Genomic DNA, 18227 nt, shown 5'->3' with positions numbered 1-18227 from the left:
AAACTTTCTAATGTTGAGTTTAGGTTGTGAATGCTGCCACCCACTAGCCTTTCTGCATTCTGTGTTCAATCAATATTGTCTCAAACTTGTCCCTTTCCTCTGATTATTATGATGGTGCTGTGTGTATATATATGGTAAGTACATTGATAGCCATATAAAATGATTTATTACAGCACTGTAGCAGATTTAGGTTGAGTTGATGTTCATGTCAAAATTTGCTTTGGCTGAAATCAATTTGATCGTCACCTTCTCCCAACACACACATACTTAAGAAGCAGTATTTTTTTTATTCTGCCACTGACCCTCTTTCACAAATTATGGATATTTTGTCTCTGTGTGTATTGAAACTCTCATATAAATTAGGAAACTTTGCAATAGACCCATATTACAATTTATTTCACATTTCTGTTTTCCATCTTCTTATCTCAAACTAAGCACATTACGAGTGTTCAGTAATATTGAGTTGCATGCAAATGTTATTAAAGAACTGTGCTACAGGGACAGGAAACCCTTTTTTGCACTGGTAACAGGCATAATAATAGCCTCTGGGTTAAAATGAATAAAATCCTACTGTGTAATCAGCGTGGCTTACATCTGTGACTTTACACAGGATCTTTTAAAAAGCAATGTACATTCTTAGTACTTTTTCAAAATAAAAAATAACATTTAAATACTAACTTTGTATTGCGTATTCTGATATGTAAACCTGGAAATTATAATGTTTAGTTCATATTTGTGTTTCACATTGAAAGTGTAGGTAAAAATTGAGTCCTCAACTAAAACATTATATGTTTCTTGGAGTTTGTTGCTGATTTAATCTCAGTATGATCCTTTACTTTGTTACAAATTCTTTATTAGATAGTACAATAAAGCAGTATACAATAGAGTGTAAAAATCATAGAACCTTAGAAATTAGGAATAGAAAACACATATTGGGTCATCTAGTCTATCCCATCTGTTAGTATAGGATTCTTCCCTATGGTACGTTTTCTAATGCTTTTTCTATTATTGTTTTAAATGTTTGAAATTATAGAGTTTCCATCACTGCCCTTGGATACTAGTCTACAATTCAATAAATCTCAGTGTTGTAAGTTATTTCCATATAGTTAGCTTGAATTTTCCTTTTTCTTACATTCTTCTAATTACTTCTAGTTTTCCCTTGTGCCACTTTAGATCATTTGCTCTCTTTCCAAGCTGATCCATACTTAAAATGTTTGTGGTAAATTATCACATCAACAATTTGCTAAGTTTATTGGTCTGATCCTCATTTAAACTAATGCTGGGGGGGGTGGGGTGGGGTGGTGAAAAATGCATTTGTTTACTTTAAGGCCATCTTACATTGCCAGAGTGCAGTGAAGATGGCCTTAGTGTAAATGAGAACAAGCCTCTATATGTATTTAGCTCTTTTACTCTTTCCTTGTAAGTCTTTCCCTCCAGCTGACATCATTCTTTGTTGTTTTATTATAATGGTGCCTAAAGGCACAATTGTACAAACACACAATAAGAGAGAGTTCCTGCCCCAAAGTTTTTACAGTATAAATAGACAAAACAGAAAAAAGGAAATATTATTTCTGTTCTAAGAACAGGAGTACTTGTGGCACCTTAGAGACTAACAAATTTATTAGAGCATGAGCTTTCATGGGCTACAGCCCACTTCATCAAATGGAACATATAGTAAGAAGAGATATATATACTCAGTTACTCATCTAGCCTCTTACAGTTTGTACGGCAACTTCCACCTTCCATATATATATATATATACACGAATGGAACATGTAGTAAGAAAATATATATATATCTAGTTCAATAGCTAGGGGATTCTTTTTATAATACAAAACAGAACCGGATTGAGTTCCCACCCCGTAATCTGGGAAAACACTAACACCACCCTGGAGTGACTTTAAGAGGTGATACTTCCCCAGTCACAAGCATTGATTCAGTGTATAATCAAAGGAAACATTTATTAAAAAGGGAAAAGGAATCCAGCATTAATTTGGGAATACACCACTACCAGATTCAAAAGCATGTAAATTGAAGCAAACACCCACTCCACATTATATTGGTCAGTGTCCCCTGCCTAAGTTTCCCACCTCGCAGTGTGAAAGTCTTTCACATGCCACTCCTCTCTTTTCCTCCACTGCACCCCACTCACAGTTGGTTGAGAGTTCAGAGGTGCATTCACATGAGTCCACCTTTCATCCCTGAAAAGGGGGGACATTGAGCTGCCGCTGTTATCTCTGCCACAAGTGGCTGATTGCTGCCACCTCTGCAGCTATCTCTGCCAGAACACATCTCTGCCGCTGTTATCACTGCTGCTGCTTGTCTCTCCATGCTGCCTCTGCCGTGCCCTGTCGAGCTCTTAGTGATTTCACTGGGTAGCAGGGAACTTCTGTGCTGCTGCCTCTTCATTTTTTTTTTCACTGCAGCACTGTCCCCATACCAGAACTGCCCATCAGTGATTTGAGCTTTAGTGATCACTGAATAGAAACAAGGACTCTGAATTGAATCTGATCAGCTCACCTTTAAACTGGAGAGGGGCGGGTCACATGGTGTCGAGGACTCTTTAGGCAGCATCCACACCATTAGGTGGGAACGCTCATACCCATCCCCTCTCATCTTCAGTGAGATTTGGCATCTTTACCCCCTCCTTAGCAAGTGAGGTTCAGTTTAGAGTGAGCCCCTCAGTCAAGGCATGCGAAGTATAGTTCTGCTGCCCTTAGTTATACAATAAGGATAACATTTCATAACCCCTACATTCAATGCTAAAGTGAATTGTAACTCAAAACCAGCCAAAACTGATCGCTTTGGCAAAGCATGTCTGTCTGCTGAACACCTAGGCAGAGTAGGTGTGTCTATGCAATACGATCTGCTCCTAAAGTCTTTTCCCCCAGTGCATCACTAGATGTCAGGGGCGAGCTGCTTATATTAGTATATTCTTAGGCCCCACAGAGCATTCTGCACAGCTCAAGATGGCACAGAGCCAACGGAGAAGCTGCAAAATACCCTTTGGGATGCATGAAGGTGTTCTTCAACTGAGTGCTCTTAATAATTCATTGCACTTCACAGTTTTAATTTTGAGTAAGTTCTCACCCCCTTTTTGCAGATAGGATACCTGAGAGGAAGCACAAGCTTACCTCTGGCAGATGTAGTAGAAGCCACATCTCTGACGTGGCAGATATAAGTCTCATCCACTTACTCACTTTGCCTTACAGAGTGGATATGCCAGATCTGTGTGCTTGGCTGTGCCGTTTATAGCTACTAGACCACACTCACCCCCAGAAGTAGGAATCCTGGTCCCCAGCATTCAAAATATTTTTCTACCTCTTAGGTAAGCCACTGGGAAAGTATGCTCTATATCATCCTCTAATGGCTGTAGAGTGACCAGATGTCTCGATTTTATAGGGACAGTCCCGATTTTGGGGTTTTTTTCTTATATAGGTACCTATTACCCTCCACCTCCTGTCCCAATTTTTCACACTTGCTATCTGGTCATCCTAAATGACTGGGTTGCAGAGAGGATAACAGCCCATTGCTGTTACCAGATTTGTGCTTCAGAGCTAAAGATTCTGGGTAAAATCCTGCTGATAACCTACACTGAAAGGTGGCAGGGGTAAACAGGATGGAAGTTACCCTTTTCAGTTTTCTGTTTTCAAAAAGCTAAGCTATTGCATTTTTAAAAATCTCATAAATGAATGTGAAGGTTACAAAACTATGCACTCAAAAATTAGGAAATGCTAGAATTAAAATTGTCCGAGTAACCTTAGTTGAGTCCTCTTGTGTGTGATACACATCTTTAATTACGTGTCCTCACAGTGTGCTGTCCTAAAGACCCCGGTGTCATTTAGTTTTGGGGATGGATAGTGAATTGAGGCAGAGGGTTTTAGAAAAAAAAATATTTCCATGTGTTCAAGGCACTGGTCTGTGATCCAGGAGAATTCACTCTATTTCTGTGCTCTGCCATTGGCTTCTGTTTGTTGCTTGGCAAAACTGTCATAATACATATGCATTAGGGAAGCTGATTAAGATTCCATGGGTAACTTCAGTTCTGGCATTTCCTAAGTTTTAATTTCTTGACATTTCAAACTTCCTGTTTAACATATTTTGTATATAATTAAATAAATACTTAAAAACAAGCGGAAAAATACATAATGTTTCCACACAAAAGCATCTTCTCCAGATCCAAACAAATTCATCGTCTGAGAAAGAATCACACTGTTCACAGGTCATGAACAGGAAATTAATCAACAGTAGAGATATTGATACCAACTTACATTAGTTGCCCACCATCACATACAAATATAATATTATTAAAGAAGTTCAAACAGGATAGGGGATCCATAATATTTAAAAAATTGAGTACCTGTAATCATGTTATTGCAATTATTACTTGATAAACAGGAAAAATCTTACTCCCAGGAGTAAGAATGAGTAAGAAATGAGATGCTATGGAAAAATAATAATATTTTGAATATATTAGAATATATGTTTCTGCTTTTCTAGAAAGGAATCATAGGTAATTCCTTAAGTAAGACAAATATATTTTTATCTAATCTAATCAACAACATCCCAGTGTTTCTAAAATTTTATTAATCCTTTCTAAATTATAAGAACATATGTTAACAAATGTTATTTCAGTATTATCAACTTTAATACTAGGGTTTTTTAAACAAAATCTCCCTGACTATTTCTAATACTTGTTTTGTATTTTCTGAATAATCTTATCATAATCCATGAATATAAACCTATCACATATTATTTCATCCTTTTTCATTATAAGTTATTTGTGGTCAAAATATATTCCCTTAACTCTCCACAGTTTGGGGTATATTATGTGTGCATATGGATTTCCAGTGTGTTTTTTTATCTATCTTTTTAACTGTATATTCTTTGGGACATGGACTGCCTTATTAGTCTTTTAGAGAGCTAAGCGTATTGTCTGTATTTACTTAAATAATACCAAGAGTTATTGATCAGTGGGTTTCCATGATCTGTTCTCTTAATTTCACTCTCAATTGGCATAAAAAGTATCATCAAGATCACTTTTGTCAACCCCATCTGCAGTTCTCTTCCTAGATCTTCATTACATTTATCTTCACTCATTCAGGTGCTAGCTGTTGGCTGCTGAAACCCAATACTGCCAATCTGATAACGTTAATCTCTCTTTGCTATGCACTTTGCACTGCCTCCCTTGTTCACTGGACCCACAATCTCCAGTCACAGCACTTATACCTGCCTCTATACTACCACCATTCCTTTTGCATGAATAGTGATGCACAGATGTACGGCAGCTCATTCATTCCCTACCGAGAGTTTCCAAACAAACACATAGTTATGGAAACAAATAGACCACTGCCCAACTCTTTTTTTTTCATACACTCGCCATTCTAATTGCAGCATCAGTAGCTGATTCTGTAATCTCACATCAGTCATTCTTTCTCTAGAATATCCATTTGCTGTTCTGTCTCTGTTTATTTTAATAGTTTGTGACCACATGCAAGTTCAAAATTATCTCTTATGATGTTAGCTTCACCTCATTTTCTAATTGCATAGAAAACTACCAGTAATGTTTACAGATACAGACTTTAGTTATTCATTCAGAAAAAAATACTTCAGAGACATTGAGATATATTTTCAAAGTAGTGCACAATGATTTACTCATTCAACTCCCATTAACATCAGTGGGTATCACACAGTCAAATACTCATGCACCATTGTAAAAATGAGCTCCCAATGTTATTCCAGTGAACAAACTTGATCTGAATAGACATCCTTACAGAAAGCTAAAAAATGCTAAAACTTGGGAGATCTGGGTTCTGTTCCTAATTTCCCAGAGATGTCTTGTACAACCTACTACAAGACACTTAATGTTCCTCATCTGATACTTAGCTAATTCACAGGTAAAGCTTAGTTCATTGGTATTTTGTAAAACATTTAGAGATCCTTGGATGGAAGGTGTGATATAAGTATAACATATTGTCATTATTATGAATAATAAACCTAGTAGTGCTGGTTTTGTGTACAAATCACACATATATAAACAACATTTTATGTTGTATGATTGAACTTTCCTTGTAGTGGTTTGGTGACCTTGTGACTCCAGTATGGTGGGAAGATGTATGGCTAAAAGAAGGTTTTGCTCACTATTTTGAATTTGTTGGGACAGACTACCTCTACCCAGGCTGGAATATGGTAAGTTCATGTTATTTCATTAGTTTGGAAACTCCACTGAAAGGTTGTTTTCCTGTTATACTCCTGCTTATGTTACAGTCAGGGTCTGCTGAAGAATACCAAATGGTGCGAGCAAGTATCAGATGTCCAATAAAGCAAAATCAGTGGGTGTGAAATCATTTGACAGCATTCCAAGAGTGTAATCTGCCATTTATTACAAAAAGAATAAGGTCTTGTGTATCATAACCAAATGTTAAAATAACTGTCACTTTTCTATTCAAAGACGTTACACACTAGGGTAGTAGTGATTGAACACCAACCATTTCTGAAAACTGTATATTAATGAAAGATCTCTATAGTGTTTTCTGAGGTTCTCAGAACATTGCATTTTTAGTTATAACAATATAAATAGAGAAGGAAGATTCAGGTAAGCCATACAGTGAAACTGAATATATTACTGCAATATTATGCTTTTTAAAAAATTTGTCTACAAAAAGAACAGGAGTACTCGTGGCACCTTAGAGACTAACACATTTATTAGAGCATAAGCTTTAAGATATATATATATATATGTATATATATACACACGCACAATATGTTCCATTCTATGCATCCTATGCATGCATTCTATGCATTCTATGCATCCCATCTATGCATTCTATGCATGATGAAGTGGTCTGTAGCCCACAAAAGTTTATGCTCTAATAAATGTGTTAGTCTCTAAGGTGCCACAAGTACTCCTGTTCTTTTTGTGCATACAGACTAACACGGCTGCTACTCTGAAACCTCTAAATTATCTGTTATGGTATTGTTGTTTTGGGCATCTAACATTCTATATTAATCTATATACTGAGGATTAAAGTGTGGGGCATAGTTTGTCACATGCAGTCATATAGCTGTGGTTATAGGATCAACTTCTGTCTTCTGAAACATGTGCAGCTCTCCACTGGTGAAAGAGCCAGGAAGTACAAGTTGGGTCATCCCCTTTGAGTCCCTCTTCTTGCAGATCAAGTGCCTAAATCATTCCCACTTATATCTTATTTTATTCTTGAATATCAGAAGGTGTAATACCTTGACTACTTAAATGGTAAGGAAAGATAAAAGTTAGTGAGAGTTACAAGCATAAAAGAGGCGATACCTTCTTTGTGAGCATGTATAGGGTGTCTGTATATTTTGTAATCTCTCAAGAATAAATTATTTTATTCTTTGCAAACTTGTCTCTCTTTTGAGCTGATAGTATTAGGTATCATGTGACATTTTTTTTATATATACAGCTTGTAGGATAAAGATTTTAAAACTGAGATTTAGTAATTTGAATGTTTTCATTAAACTCATGCACATTAATTTCTGAAATTGTTTTGCCACTTCTTGAATTTAGTTCTGTAGTTTTAGTCCACTCATTTTTTGTGAAGTAAATCCAAGATGTAATAATTAAGAATTAAATAAACTACTAACTCTTAAATAATTGTACATGGGAACTCTTTGGGTTTATGGACATTTCTGTTTGAAGTTTGATTTCTTTATTCTGTGCCATGTTTAATTTGTTTTGGTGTAACATTTCTGATTTATAATTGAATTATGAAAAAAAGCAAAATAAATCTATATCTGAACTGACATCTGCCTCACATAGGTAAGCTTATTGGGTTCACCTAGCTTTGGGTGTAATAAAACTCATTCTCTTCAACTTTTTGAAGAACACATCTTGAATTACAATATAATCATTCTAATTATAAATGCAATGGAATCTGCCAGCTCTTGGTGATTTCAGCAGAGGGAAATGTCATAGACTACAATGTTCATACGCTGGTTTTTATCTTTGAATCATCATAGTCATTTGTGCTCCACATAATCACTTTAACAAATCCAGAATAACTTTGCTTTAGAAGTCATCTTGAATGGAGGATGTTTTTTGAGAATTCCTGTGGAGTGAATGTAATGTTCACTGTTATGCAAATGACATACAGGAGAACCAAAAGGCATGTGGGTTGAACAAAGTATGACAGTTAAATCTTGGAAATCAGAAACATGCAGTGCATGAATTAGAATTAATAACAGCAAAATGGCTGTGCCTGGAAAATATCTATCTGTCAAGTTATTTTAAATGAAAAAGGAGAGTTGACATAAACTTTTCATGAGGCTTCTGCTATCATTAGCCTTAGATACCAAAATAACCATACTGACATCTAAATAGTTAGAAAACTGGTGGCAAGATAGAACACATGAGAAGTTAAACAGTATAGCATCATACTGTGGTGTTTTTTACAGACTACAATGGGAATTAATAATCTGATGTTTCATTCTTTTTATAAAGGTGGTAGGACTAACAAGCAAAAGTTGGCTACAGCTATCAGATTTTGGCATTCTGGTTATTTTTTTTTTATCAGTGCAGAGTACATGTGCTACTAAGATTATTCTGACCTAAAAACCTAAGCAACAAATAGAAGCAATTAGCAAAAGAAAAACTACCCAAACAATTCCATTTATTCAAAAGTGAAGAAGTACACATTACAGGCTACATGAAATCAGTTGCAACACCAAGAACCTTTAGCTCTATTTCTCATAATGATGTTACTTAAATAGCCAGAGCAACAACATAGGAGGCTGCATACTGCTGCAACAACAGTAATTCAGACCTGTGAAATACGCATACAAGGTCCCATTGAATATGATCACACAAGGCTTTGAGAGTGATTTGCATCAGGAAAGTATCAGGAAAGCCAAAAATAATATAATAAAATCTCTTCCCAAAGAATGGGGAAAGGTAGAAAATTGACCTGCTTTTGCAACCTTAAAATTTTATTCTTGTAATCCTCCTGTGAGGATTCAAACCTTGGGGATTGAAGTATCAAATACTACTGCCTTCCAGTTTGTTACAGAATATGCTGTCATATCTCTTTTTCGGCTGGTCTAGGCACCAATAAAAGACTAAGGCTGGTACATTTTGTTAAGATAGCCTTAGCAATGGTATGCATGAACACTGTCTACAGCTTAGCCCTCAGTGAACATGGGAAAACGAAGAATTTTTATAGGAAATAACTTACACTTTTTAAATTTACAATGAATAGCCACTTTCTAATACAACTTGTCACCCCAGGGGTTAAAAACAGGGAACCAAATCAATCTTCTAGTGCTGCCATATTTCCTGTCAAATCTTATAAAGCTTTTCAAGCAGAAGCGTCTCTCCTACTTCTGTATATGTTTGCAAAGATACCTCAAAATGGAATGATGCCTGAGACATATTTCATCACCCTTCTATTAAAAATTTAAAAAGGGATAAATCAGAGCTTAAATCTTATATGTCTATTGTAATACTAAATCATTGCTATGGTTCTTGCATTCAGACGTAATCTCATCATCCCAATGTATCAAACATACTGATGAGATGGGCTTCAAGGCAGGAAGGTAAGTCTTAGCTTTAGGAGAAAAAATACATTGTTATATATAATCAGTCGTTCCCAGACCCACAGCATAAAGGTTCCACCTATAAAAAAGCATGGAGGCAAGAAATCTCTCAATCAAGTTCTATATACAAGGTCTGAGTCCATTCCTTCACTTTTGCTTCCTTATACTGGACGGTACACAGCCATAGTCCTGTCCTGCTCCTTCTCTTTCCTACTCTACCACTACCTGTCTTTCTAGACCCAAGATCAAAGAGAAGACAGATGAAAGGAAAGAAGAAGGAAGCAGAATTGAAGAGGGGGAAAGGATAAGAAGATCTTGCAAAAGAAAGAAGATGGGCAAAGAGACCTTTGCTTCTTTCAGAGATCTATATGGGGAGAAGCCTAAGGAGCAAGCTAGGTCACCAGTCTTTATAGGCTCTGAGATTGGATTTGTCAGTCCATCATGTTACAGACCTGGCTGAGTCCCCCTAGTTGATGGTCACCAGTCTGTAGTAATTGGACCCAACCTGGGGATGCCACATGCTTCCAAGCCAGCTGGGTCTAAGTGGAATCCAGATGTCCTTTCTAGCTCTGTGTGCAGACCTCTTGTCTGGCCCGCTTCCTTGGAACTCTACAGGCCAATTGCCCTTGCCCCTGAAACAAGTGCTTTCACATCCTAAGCCTCTCCAGCCACTTATGCATGTCCCTCTCCCTCCCCGGGTCTGCCCCTACCAAGTTCCACCTTGCTATGGAGTGCTTTGGTTTATAGTTTATGTGGCAAGTAAAGTAAAGAAACAGGCTTTGTACAGGAGTTCCTAAACCTGCAGTAACTTTTACTCTCAAAGCATAGAAGAATTATAGTTCTTTAGGAAAACAACAAAACACTCTCTGCTCTCTCCCCTGAGACTCTCACCCCTTTTTGTGAGTCCTTATGCCCTCTCCATGTGACAAGTGAGTAGGCTTCTCCTGTCTTCTGCATCTGTACAATCCTCCTGAGGTCTGATGATGGTCTGCCATTGAGAAAAAGGGAGCCGGGAACAGATCCTCTCCTTAAATAAGGTTTTTTTCCCCTTTTGTTCAGGTGACCAACTGATCAGCTTTAGAACTCCTATCAGGTGGTTAGTCAGGAAGTCCCAGCCCACTTGGAGTCCAAACTGGGGAAATCACTTTCCTTCAGCCTGGCCACTCTCTATAGCAAAATCATTGTCCTAGGGGTAGACCTCTGATTGGAAAATAGTCACAGTTGATGAGTCCTGTGTTACCCCTGCAGGGAGGTGTCAGGCATTACAACCAGCTGCTCTTGTTCTGTCCTTGACAAATCTTGACGGTTAAAATTACATAAATGGACACAGAAATGTTCCAGTCCATCACACTATTTCCCTTTCTTCCCATGGAGTGGTGCCTTTCACATGGTTTAGAACCCATAATCCTTATAGATTGCAAGATGTATAGAAGTGTGCCTGCCTCACTGTGTCACTCTCCACCCTATTCTCCTTTTGATCTCTGGAATCAGGCAGCAAAGTTCCTGTCCCCTTCTGCAGCTAGTCAGCCAGCCTACAATAGCAGACCTCTTCTCTCTCTGCTTCCACACTGGTCCCAGTGGCTGTAGTAAATTCGAGCCACTATGTCCTTCCTGCTGAGTGCTAAACCACTCAAGACATCTAGCAGAGTGGTGAAAGCTTTCATTTCCACATTCATAGTGGATCTGGCTTTCCATCTCCTCCTCCCATGACTGTCACTGCAGAGGCCAGTCTCTCATGCTGAAGAGTCTACCTAGAGCCTTTCTATTAATCTCCAGGAGGGGCTTCTCTTAAACTCCTGTCCTGCAAGGTGATTTCTTGGTCATGCTAATGTCAAACAGGCAGGTCAGGGAGCTGAGCATCCTCATTATCAGCCCCAATACCTTTTTTAAGGTGAATTTTAGCCTCCTGCTGGGTATTATTCCTAAGATAAACACTGAGTTTCATATTAATTAACCCATTATTCTTCCCATTTTCTGCCTCTAACCCTTTCTGCCCCAAGATATTGCATTTTGAAATTTTGTTTAATCTCTTGAATGTCCAGAAAGTTGAAACAATGACTTCTGTGATTTTAGGACTGTTATAAGAGGAAAACTGCCACTAACATAACTACCATCTGGGCCAGTATGTGAAATTCCTAAAGACTAAATGTATTGCCATTTCATGATCAGTGAGTGGTGAGCCTCTCATATTAGAGGCAAGCAAGGCAGTACCAGCTGTATCTGACTGTGTCCTGGTGGCTTCTTCTGTCATAAACTCCTACAAGTGACATCAGAAGGTCAACCTACCCCTGCTGGGGGTAGTAAATGTAGGTGTCTCTGTTAGCAGTATGACAGAAGAGGGACGAATGACAATGGGAAAAGTACCCATTGGTAATTCACTTTGACATAGTCCTGTCTTCTCTCATCCTACATTTCACCCCCCTCCCCTCTGAGGCAGGTTTGCCACTTCTGGAAGAGAAGGAGGCAAATGGGGACATTTATATATAGGACTTTACTGACAGCTCTTTTACCTCTTTGTTTCGTGTTAGGTGGAGCCATTGTGCTGTCTCTACTTGAATATCTCTGTTAGTGGGATAGGAGTAGAGGACTATGACAAAAGGAATTACTGGCATGTAATTTTCCCTTTTATCCATCAAACACAAATGTCAAATGCTTTAGTAGTCACTACCTTGCTTGATGCTGAGAAAGCATTTCACAGAGCCCAGTGGCCTTCTCCTACTCCTTTATTTTATAAGACTTTGGCTACAGTGACAAATGTATTGGATGAGTCAAGGTATAGTACCTCAATGTGTCACACATTGAATCGTCTTTCTTCTTGTCAGGTAGAGCACGGGGAAAAGGCAGCCCTGTCTTTCCCGCATCTGCTTACTACCATAGTCATGTTTGCTGGGGATGTTCTCTTTGTTAGAAACATTTGATTGAAGTATCAGGAGTAAAACCTCCATTTTTCATGTGGCTGGTAACCCTTTACTTTCTTTGAGGGAGCTGAAGCTATCCTTCATACTACAGCGCTTCATGCGGTAGATGATTCTGCCATTCCTGCAGTAGCTTAATGTTGTAGTAAGTCTGCAGGCCAACATTTTTCTTTTAAAACACTGTGGTGAGAGACCTTACTTGAGTATAAAAATAAATACTAATGGGAAATCATTAAACTAAATGTCATTCAACTAAATTCTTAGAGCATTGCAAAGTGTACTGCTCAAGTCCTTGATAAATGATCTCAATTGCCTATCATTCTCACTGGCAGGATTAAAAAAATGAATATTGCAATTAGATTTATTCATATCTTTAATGTGCTTTGTCTTAAATTGCCTGCTAAAATGTTTATCTCCCTCAATAAAATGTTCGTAGGCTTTGTTTGATGCACAAGAAAGCCCAGATAAATAATTAAAAATTTTGAAGACGTAGACTTAAGACATGGGTCTTTTTGAATTTTTTATTGTTATTTTGGCATTTCAAAATATGAGCTGTAGTCTGCTTGATCCTTGTAACCCAACATCGATATCATGCTGGCTCAGCAATGAGAGAGACTTAGTCTCTCCTTTTTTTAAAAAAACCCCTCCCTTTATCTCTCCTTTTTTTGGTTAACGCTTCCCAGTGCCTCTAAGAAGACAGTCTTTAATTAATACTGCATGGAGTGTGGTTTTTTTCCCCTCAGTAACTACTCGCTGAAGTCAAGCATTGTATGATTTTCTGTTTTAACTCAACTATAAGGGAAACTTTTTGTGTGAAATTATATAGAAACTCATGTATAATTGAATATCACAGGATATGGACAGGTAAGTTGCAAGCCATTCTGATTACATATTACTAGTCCCGTTTAACCATCACAGTCCAAAAGTTTAGTTTAATTTACAGCTAGGAAAAGAAATTTCCACAAACAAATGTTCTTTTCCAATAGAGTTTATAAATGTTTTGGCAAGAAGAGTCAGTGTGAAGGATACTACTTTAAGTAGTTAAATTCTGTGCAGCTTAGAGACCAGACATAAATGGGTATACATGTTTATTCAGATGATTGAATACAGGTTTAGAGGATGTCAAGTTCTCTTCTTGCTCCATGTTGTTATCTGCTCCTTTTGAGGAAAAATATAAAATAGCCATTCTTATCAGAAGCTTTGGGTCACGTGATTTCACATCTCCTGAGTTTGGGGGTTGGGTAAACCTTTAATTTCAAAGTGAAACTCTGCTAAAACTGCTGAAGATCGCATTATTTTGACATGGCAACTCCTCTCCCTGTCCTGAGTGAGGATGGGAGCTAAGTTTCCTGGCATCTTGCAACTCCTCCAGAAGAAGAAGACTCAGGCAGAGACTCCTGTCCCATCAGATCCCTTCTCTTTGAACCTGACTGCCCACTTCACCTAAAACCGTATTCCAGACGGTAAGTCTGGTTGCCACATAAATAGCTCTATATTTGGTTGCATGCATGTTGACAAATGCTTTATTTGTTTTGTTTTGACATTTCAGCTGTCTGTTCTGATCAATATGGCTCTGGTTTTAAAATTGCATACAACATAAAAGCAGATTTTAAAGGAACAAAATCTTGCAAGGATTGTTCCAGACCCACAAAATGGGCTTGATTCACTCAAGACCTGTGCTCCCTAGACCTCACCACTTTCAGAACAGAAAAGCATAGTTTCTGGAAGTTCAAAATCCAGCACAGCTATGACACCTGGAAAGTGTTCTGATTTAGTGTAAGGTTTGGCAGTCATTGGCAGGGGCTCTGCTGGAACATGAGCCACAGTTTAAAGCTGCTCTCCCAAGGTTGAAATGTGCCTATGGTCCCCTGAACTGGATATGAATTCCTCCTGTGGAGGAGCAGCCTGTACTGGCCTTGGAGGATGAATTTAGCACATAGACCCAGCATCACCAGGATAAATCAAGCCTAATGTTTTAAATGCTGATGGAAGTAATACAGGAACAAATATGTGTTCATCCATTTTCCTACTGTGTCTGTTGCTGTGGAGTCACCTACAAGGAGATAACAAGACTCAGAGTGGAAGATTTTGAGAGGCTTGACCTGGTCATCTTTTTAACCAGTATTTTAAGTGAAATAAGTAAATGTAGGGACATGTTTTTTGTTGTAAAACTCCCCATTTTATTCAACCCTTTCATCCCTTATTATTTGGATATTCACTGGAGCAAAACTGATTTAATATATAGCTAAATCACATCTATCCTTGAGAAGTAGAAGAATGAAGAGAAGCAATAATTACAATGGATGGGGAAGTCACAAATCCTGAAAATACTCCAATTCAGCAGCAGAAACCTGTGAATACATTACCCCAGTGCTTGGCTACCTGCACTGGCTCTCATTTGAATGGACAGTACATTTCAAAATCTCTGTTCTGATATTAAGAGCCATCCATGGGTTTGACTTTAGTTAAACGAGAGACAGTGTTTCCCTCCTCAGTGGTGAACTCCAACAGCAGCAGCATTTCTCTGGGACAATGGAACTATCAACCAGTGGGAAAGTCTCCTGAGTGCAGGAAATAGATAGAACTCTCACGGGAGCTGGAGCAAGAGTATGGACGAATAAGAGATGAGTACGAACATGGACCTCTCAAAACTTTTAGAGTTAATAAATGCAGAACTTGACTTAGTTTTCCCTCAACCAATTCCATACATGAATGCTTTCACACACATACACATACCACTCTCACACACACAATTTAAAAAAAATGCTAATCATGCCATTTTCCTTACAGTTGGGGAAGGAAGAGAGATTTTTAATTTTATTTTTAAACACTTGGGAGTTGCTCAGCCACTGTGGTGGTGGGTGGTGTTGGTTAAAAGTATATAGACAAACAGAGAGATGTTAATTTTGCCTCTTGTGTTAAATATGCCCAGTGGATCTTCATTGTATACTTATTTTATGCATCCTTGGGATACTCGAGAGACTATATCCCTCAAAAGTCCAATTTCACCTAGAAATGTGTTGTATTATCTCTTGCAAACACTTCTTTTGACAGGCACCAGAGATCACACAAATCCCCTCCATACTCCTGATGGCTAGAAAACATTGGGTATGGTGGAGAAGATACTGCTGACTAGACAGGAAAATCATGTAGAGGTTTGGACACCCATATTAAACATTATTCATATAAGTCCCTTAATCTGTAAACCATTTGAATGCCTGTTCCAGAACAAAGGCAGTGTCTTTCATGCTTAGCCCTTTGATCTCATATGTATAATAATTATCAGTTATGGGTCTTATTGTACTATTCCTATTATTTCTTTTGTTCAATTGTTGGATGCATTCCAGTGGGTTTTTAAAATTCTTTGTCCTCTATTTCATATTAATTTTTGGAAATTATTTTTATGTGACAAGCTCAAGTATTATTTTATTGTCATGCTAACTAACTTATTCCATTGCATTGTGTCTCAATAAAGCATTATTGAATAAGTAGCAACAGCCCTCCTTCATTACATCATCCTTATCCTGTATTCACAGGACTTTGATTCAGTTGTTATTCAGTTCTCAGAGGAGTACCCCTTTACATAAGGAACATAAAGAACATAAGAATGGCCATACTGGGTCAGCCCAAAGGTTCATTTAGTCCAGTATCCTGTTTTCGGATAGCGGCCAATGCCAGTTACTTCAGAGGGAATTAACAGAACAGGTAATCATCAAGTGATCACCCCTGTCGCCCATTCCCAGCTTCTGGTAAACAGAGGTTAGGAACACCATCACCGCTAATAGCCATTAGTGGACCTATCCTCCATGAACTTATCTAGTTCTTTTCTGAACCATGTAATAGTCTTGGCCTTTGCAACATCCTCTGGCCACAGGTTGATTGTGCGTTGTGTGAAGAAATACTTCATTTCGTTTATTTTAAACCTACTGCCTATTAATTTCATTGGGTGACACCTAGTTCTTGTGTTATGTGAAGGAGTAAATAACACTTCCTTATTGCCTTTCGCCACACGAGTCATGATTTTATAGACCTCAATAATATCCCCCCCTTAGTCATCTCTCTTCCAAGCTGGAAAGTCCCAATCTTATTAATCTCTCCTCACATGGAAGCTGTTCTATACCCCTAATCATTTTGTTGATCTTTTCTGTGTCTTTTCCAATTCTAATATATCCTTTTTGAGATGTGACCAGATCTGCACACAGTATTCAAGATGTAGTCGTACCATGGGATTTATGTAGAAGCAATATATTTTCTGTCTTATTATCTATCTCATTCCTAATGATTCCCAACATTCTGTTAGCTTTTTGACTGCTGCTGCAGCCCTTTCTGTTCAAGGAATATTATTTCACATTTTCTTACTGTTTAAGATGTAGCATCTTATATGTGCAGCAGACTACTAAAAGTCAAAAGTTACAGTCCAAAGTCTATATTAGAAATCCAAGTGAATGGCAAAATTTCACAGAGCAGAAATACTCTGGAGAAGTATCTTTATAGGCAGATAATGTGCAGACCATACTATCCACGAAATTCATTTAATTCACAGTCAGGCTGCTGGCACTCCCAGCAGCAGAGTCTAAACTCTGCCAACAATCCATTTTGCAGACTGTGCATTTGCAAAAATCGGCATGGTCATCAAGGAAAGAAGAGCACAGAGCTCAGGGGAAAGCAGACAAGGATAAGCTCTAAGAAGTAGAATTTGGAGGAACTGTTTATTTGGAGGAACAGAATTAAAAGGAACTATTTTGTGAAGATACATGCACTTAGATGATATGATGATGGATGTCAATGTAAGAATCTGAATAGACCTTGAAAATAAATGAGTTGATGTAACTGAAATTAAAATCAAAGCTGCTGGCATTCATCTCCTTAACTGAATCTTTTTTTCCATCTGACCCCTGCCTCCTCAGAACGTGACTGGATGCTGGTGCAGGAGCTGGTGAAGAAAGAGAGGGATGCAGTAGGAGGTTGCTGAAGCAATGCAGTCAGTGCTCCATTTCTTTCTCCACAAGCAGGGAGTGTCTGGGCTTCCAGACTCTTGCCATCCACCGTTCAAGCAGAGTTTGACTTTGCATCCTGTTCCTCTCAAAGCAGACAGGAAAGGTGGTGAGGAGGAGCATCAGGTTTGGATCGGCAGAGACCGTGCATTTGTGGTGACAGAAGAAGAAATCAAGAATCACTTACTTGGTTTTTGTCCGGCTTTGAAAAAAGGTGTAGAATACAGTGGTAGTACTCCACTTATTTCAGCAACCTTCTGCTGTCCTGGTATTGACCCTGTAGAGTTCTAACCCTCTTCCAGGTTTCTGCATTGTCTACTGTCACCACTGTTCTCCATGCAGCCCTGTCCTCATGTAGGGTAACTAACACTTTCCATGCATAGCTCCAGTTGCCTTTGCAGCATATTCGCACAGAGTCATGCTACAAATAGAGACTAGATAATGTGAGGAAAACTCTGCATTCTTGGCAGTATGCAGAATTCGGCTTTCTTTTTCTGTACAGGGTTCACAGCAATGAGAAATTGAGTGCAGTATTTTTTCTCCCAGTTGAACGTTCTCAGAAGAGAGTAATCTTAAACTATATTTTGTAATTGTTTCATGTTAAGCCATAGCCCCCTCACCCACCACATTCACAGCTCACTGACCTTATAACACGTTGATTTTCTGCTTGGTTCTCCACAGTGCCTGTTAGTTGCTTCCATGGTCCTATAGATGTCATGTTGAAACAGACCAATACGATCTTATTTGA

General features: G+C 38.3%; 1 protein-coding gene across 1 annotated transcript in view; it reads left to right on the top strand.

Moving 5' to 3' along the window:
- Positions 1–18227, top strand: part of TRHDE (thyrotropin releasing hormone degrading enzyme) — a 319124-nt gene that overhangs the window by 143371 nt on the left and 157526 nt on the right. Inside the window, exon 5 of the mRNA XM_048835753.2 lies at positions 6076–6189. Coding sequence (XP_048691710.1) covers positions 6076–6189 — 114 coding nt within the window. The remainder of the gene's footprint in view (positions 1–6075; positions 6190–18227) is intronic.

Source organism: Caretta caretta, chromosome 1, assembly GCF_965140235.1.
Source record: "Caretta caretta isolate rCarCar2 chromosome 1, rCarCar1.hap1, whole genome shotgun sequence".
NCBI classification, from domain to species: domain Eukaryota; kingdom Metazoa; phylum Chordata; order Testudines; family Cheloniidae; genus Caretta; species Caretta caretta.
Note: the sequence above shows the minus strand (reverse complement) of the source record. Positions and strands in the feature narration are given on the sequence as shown.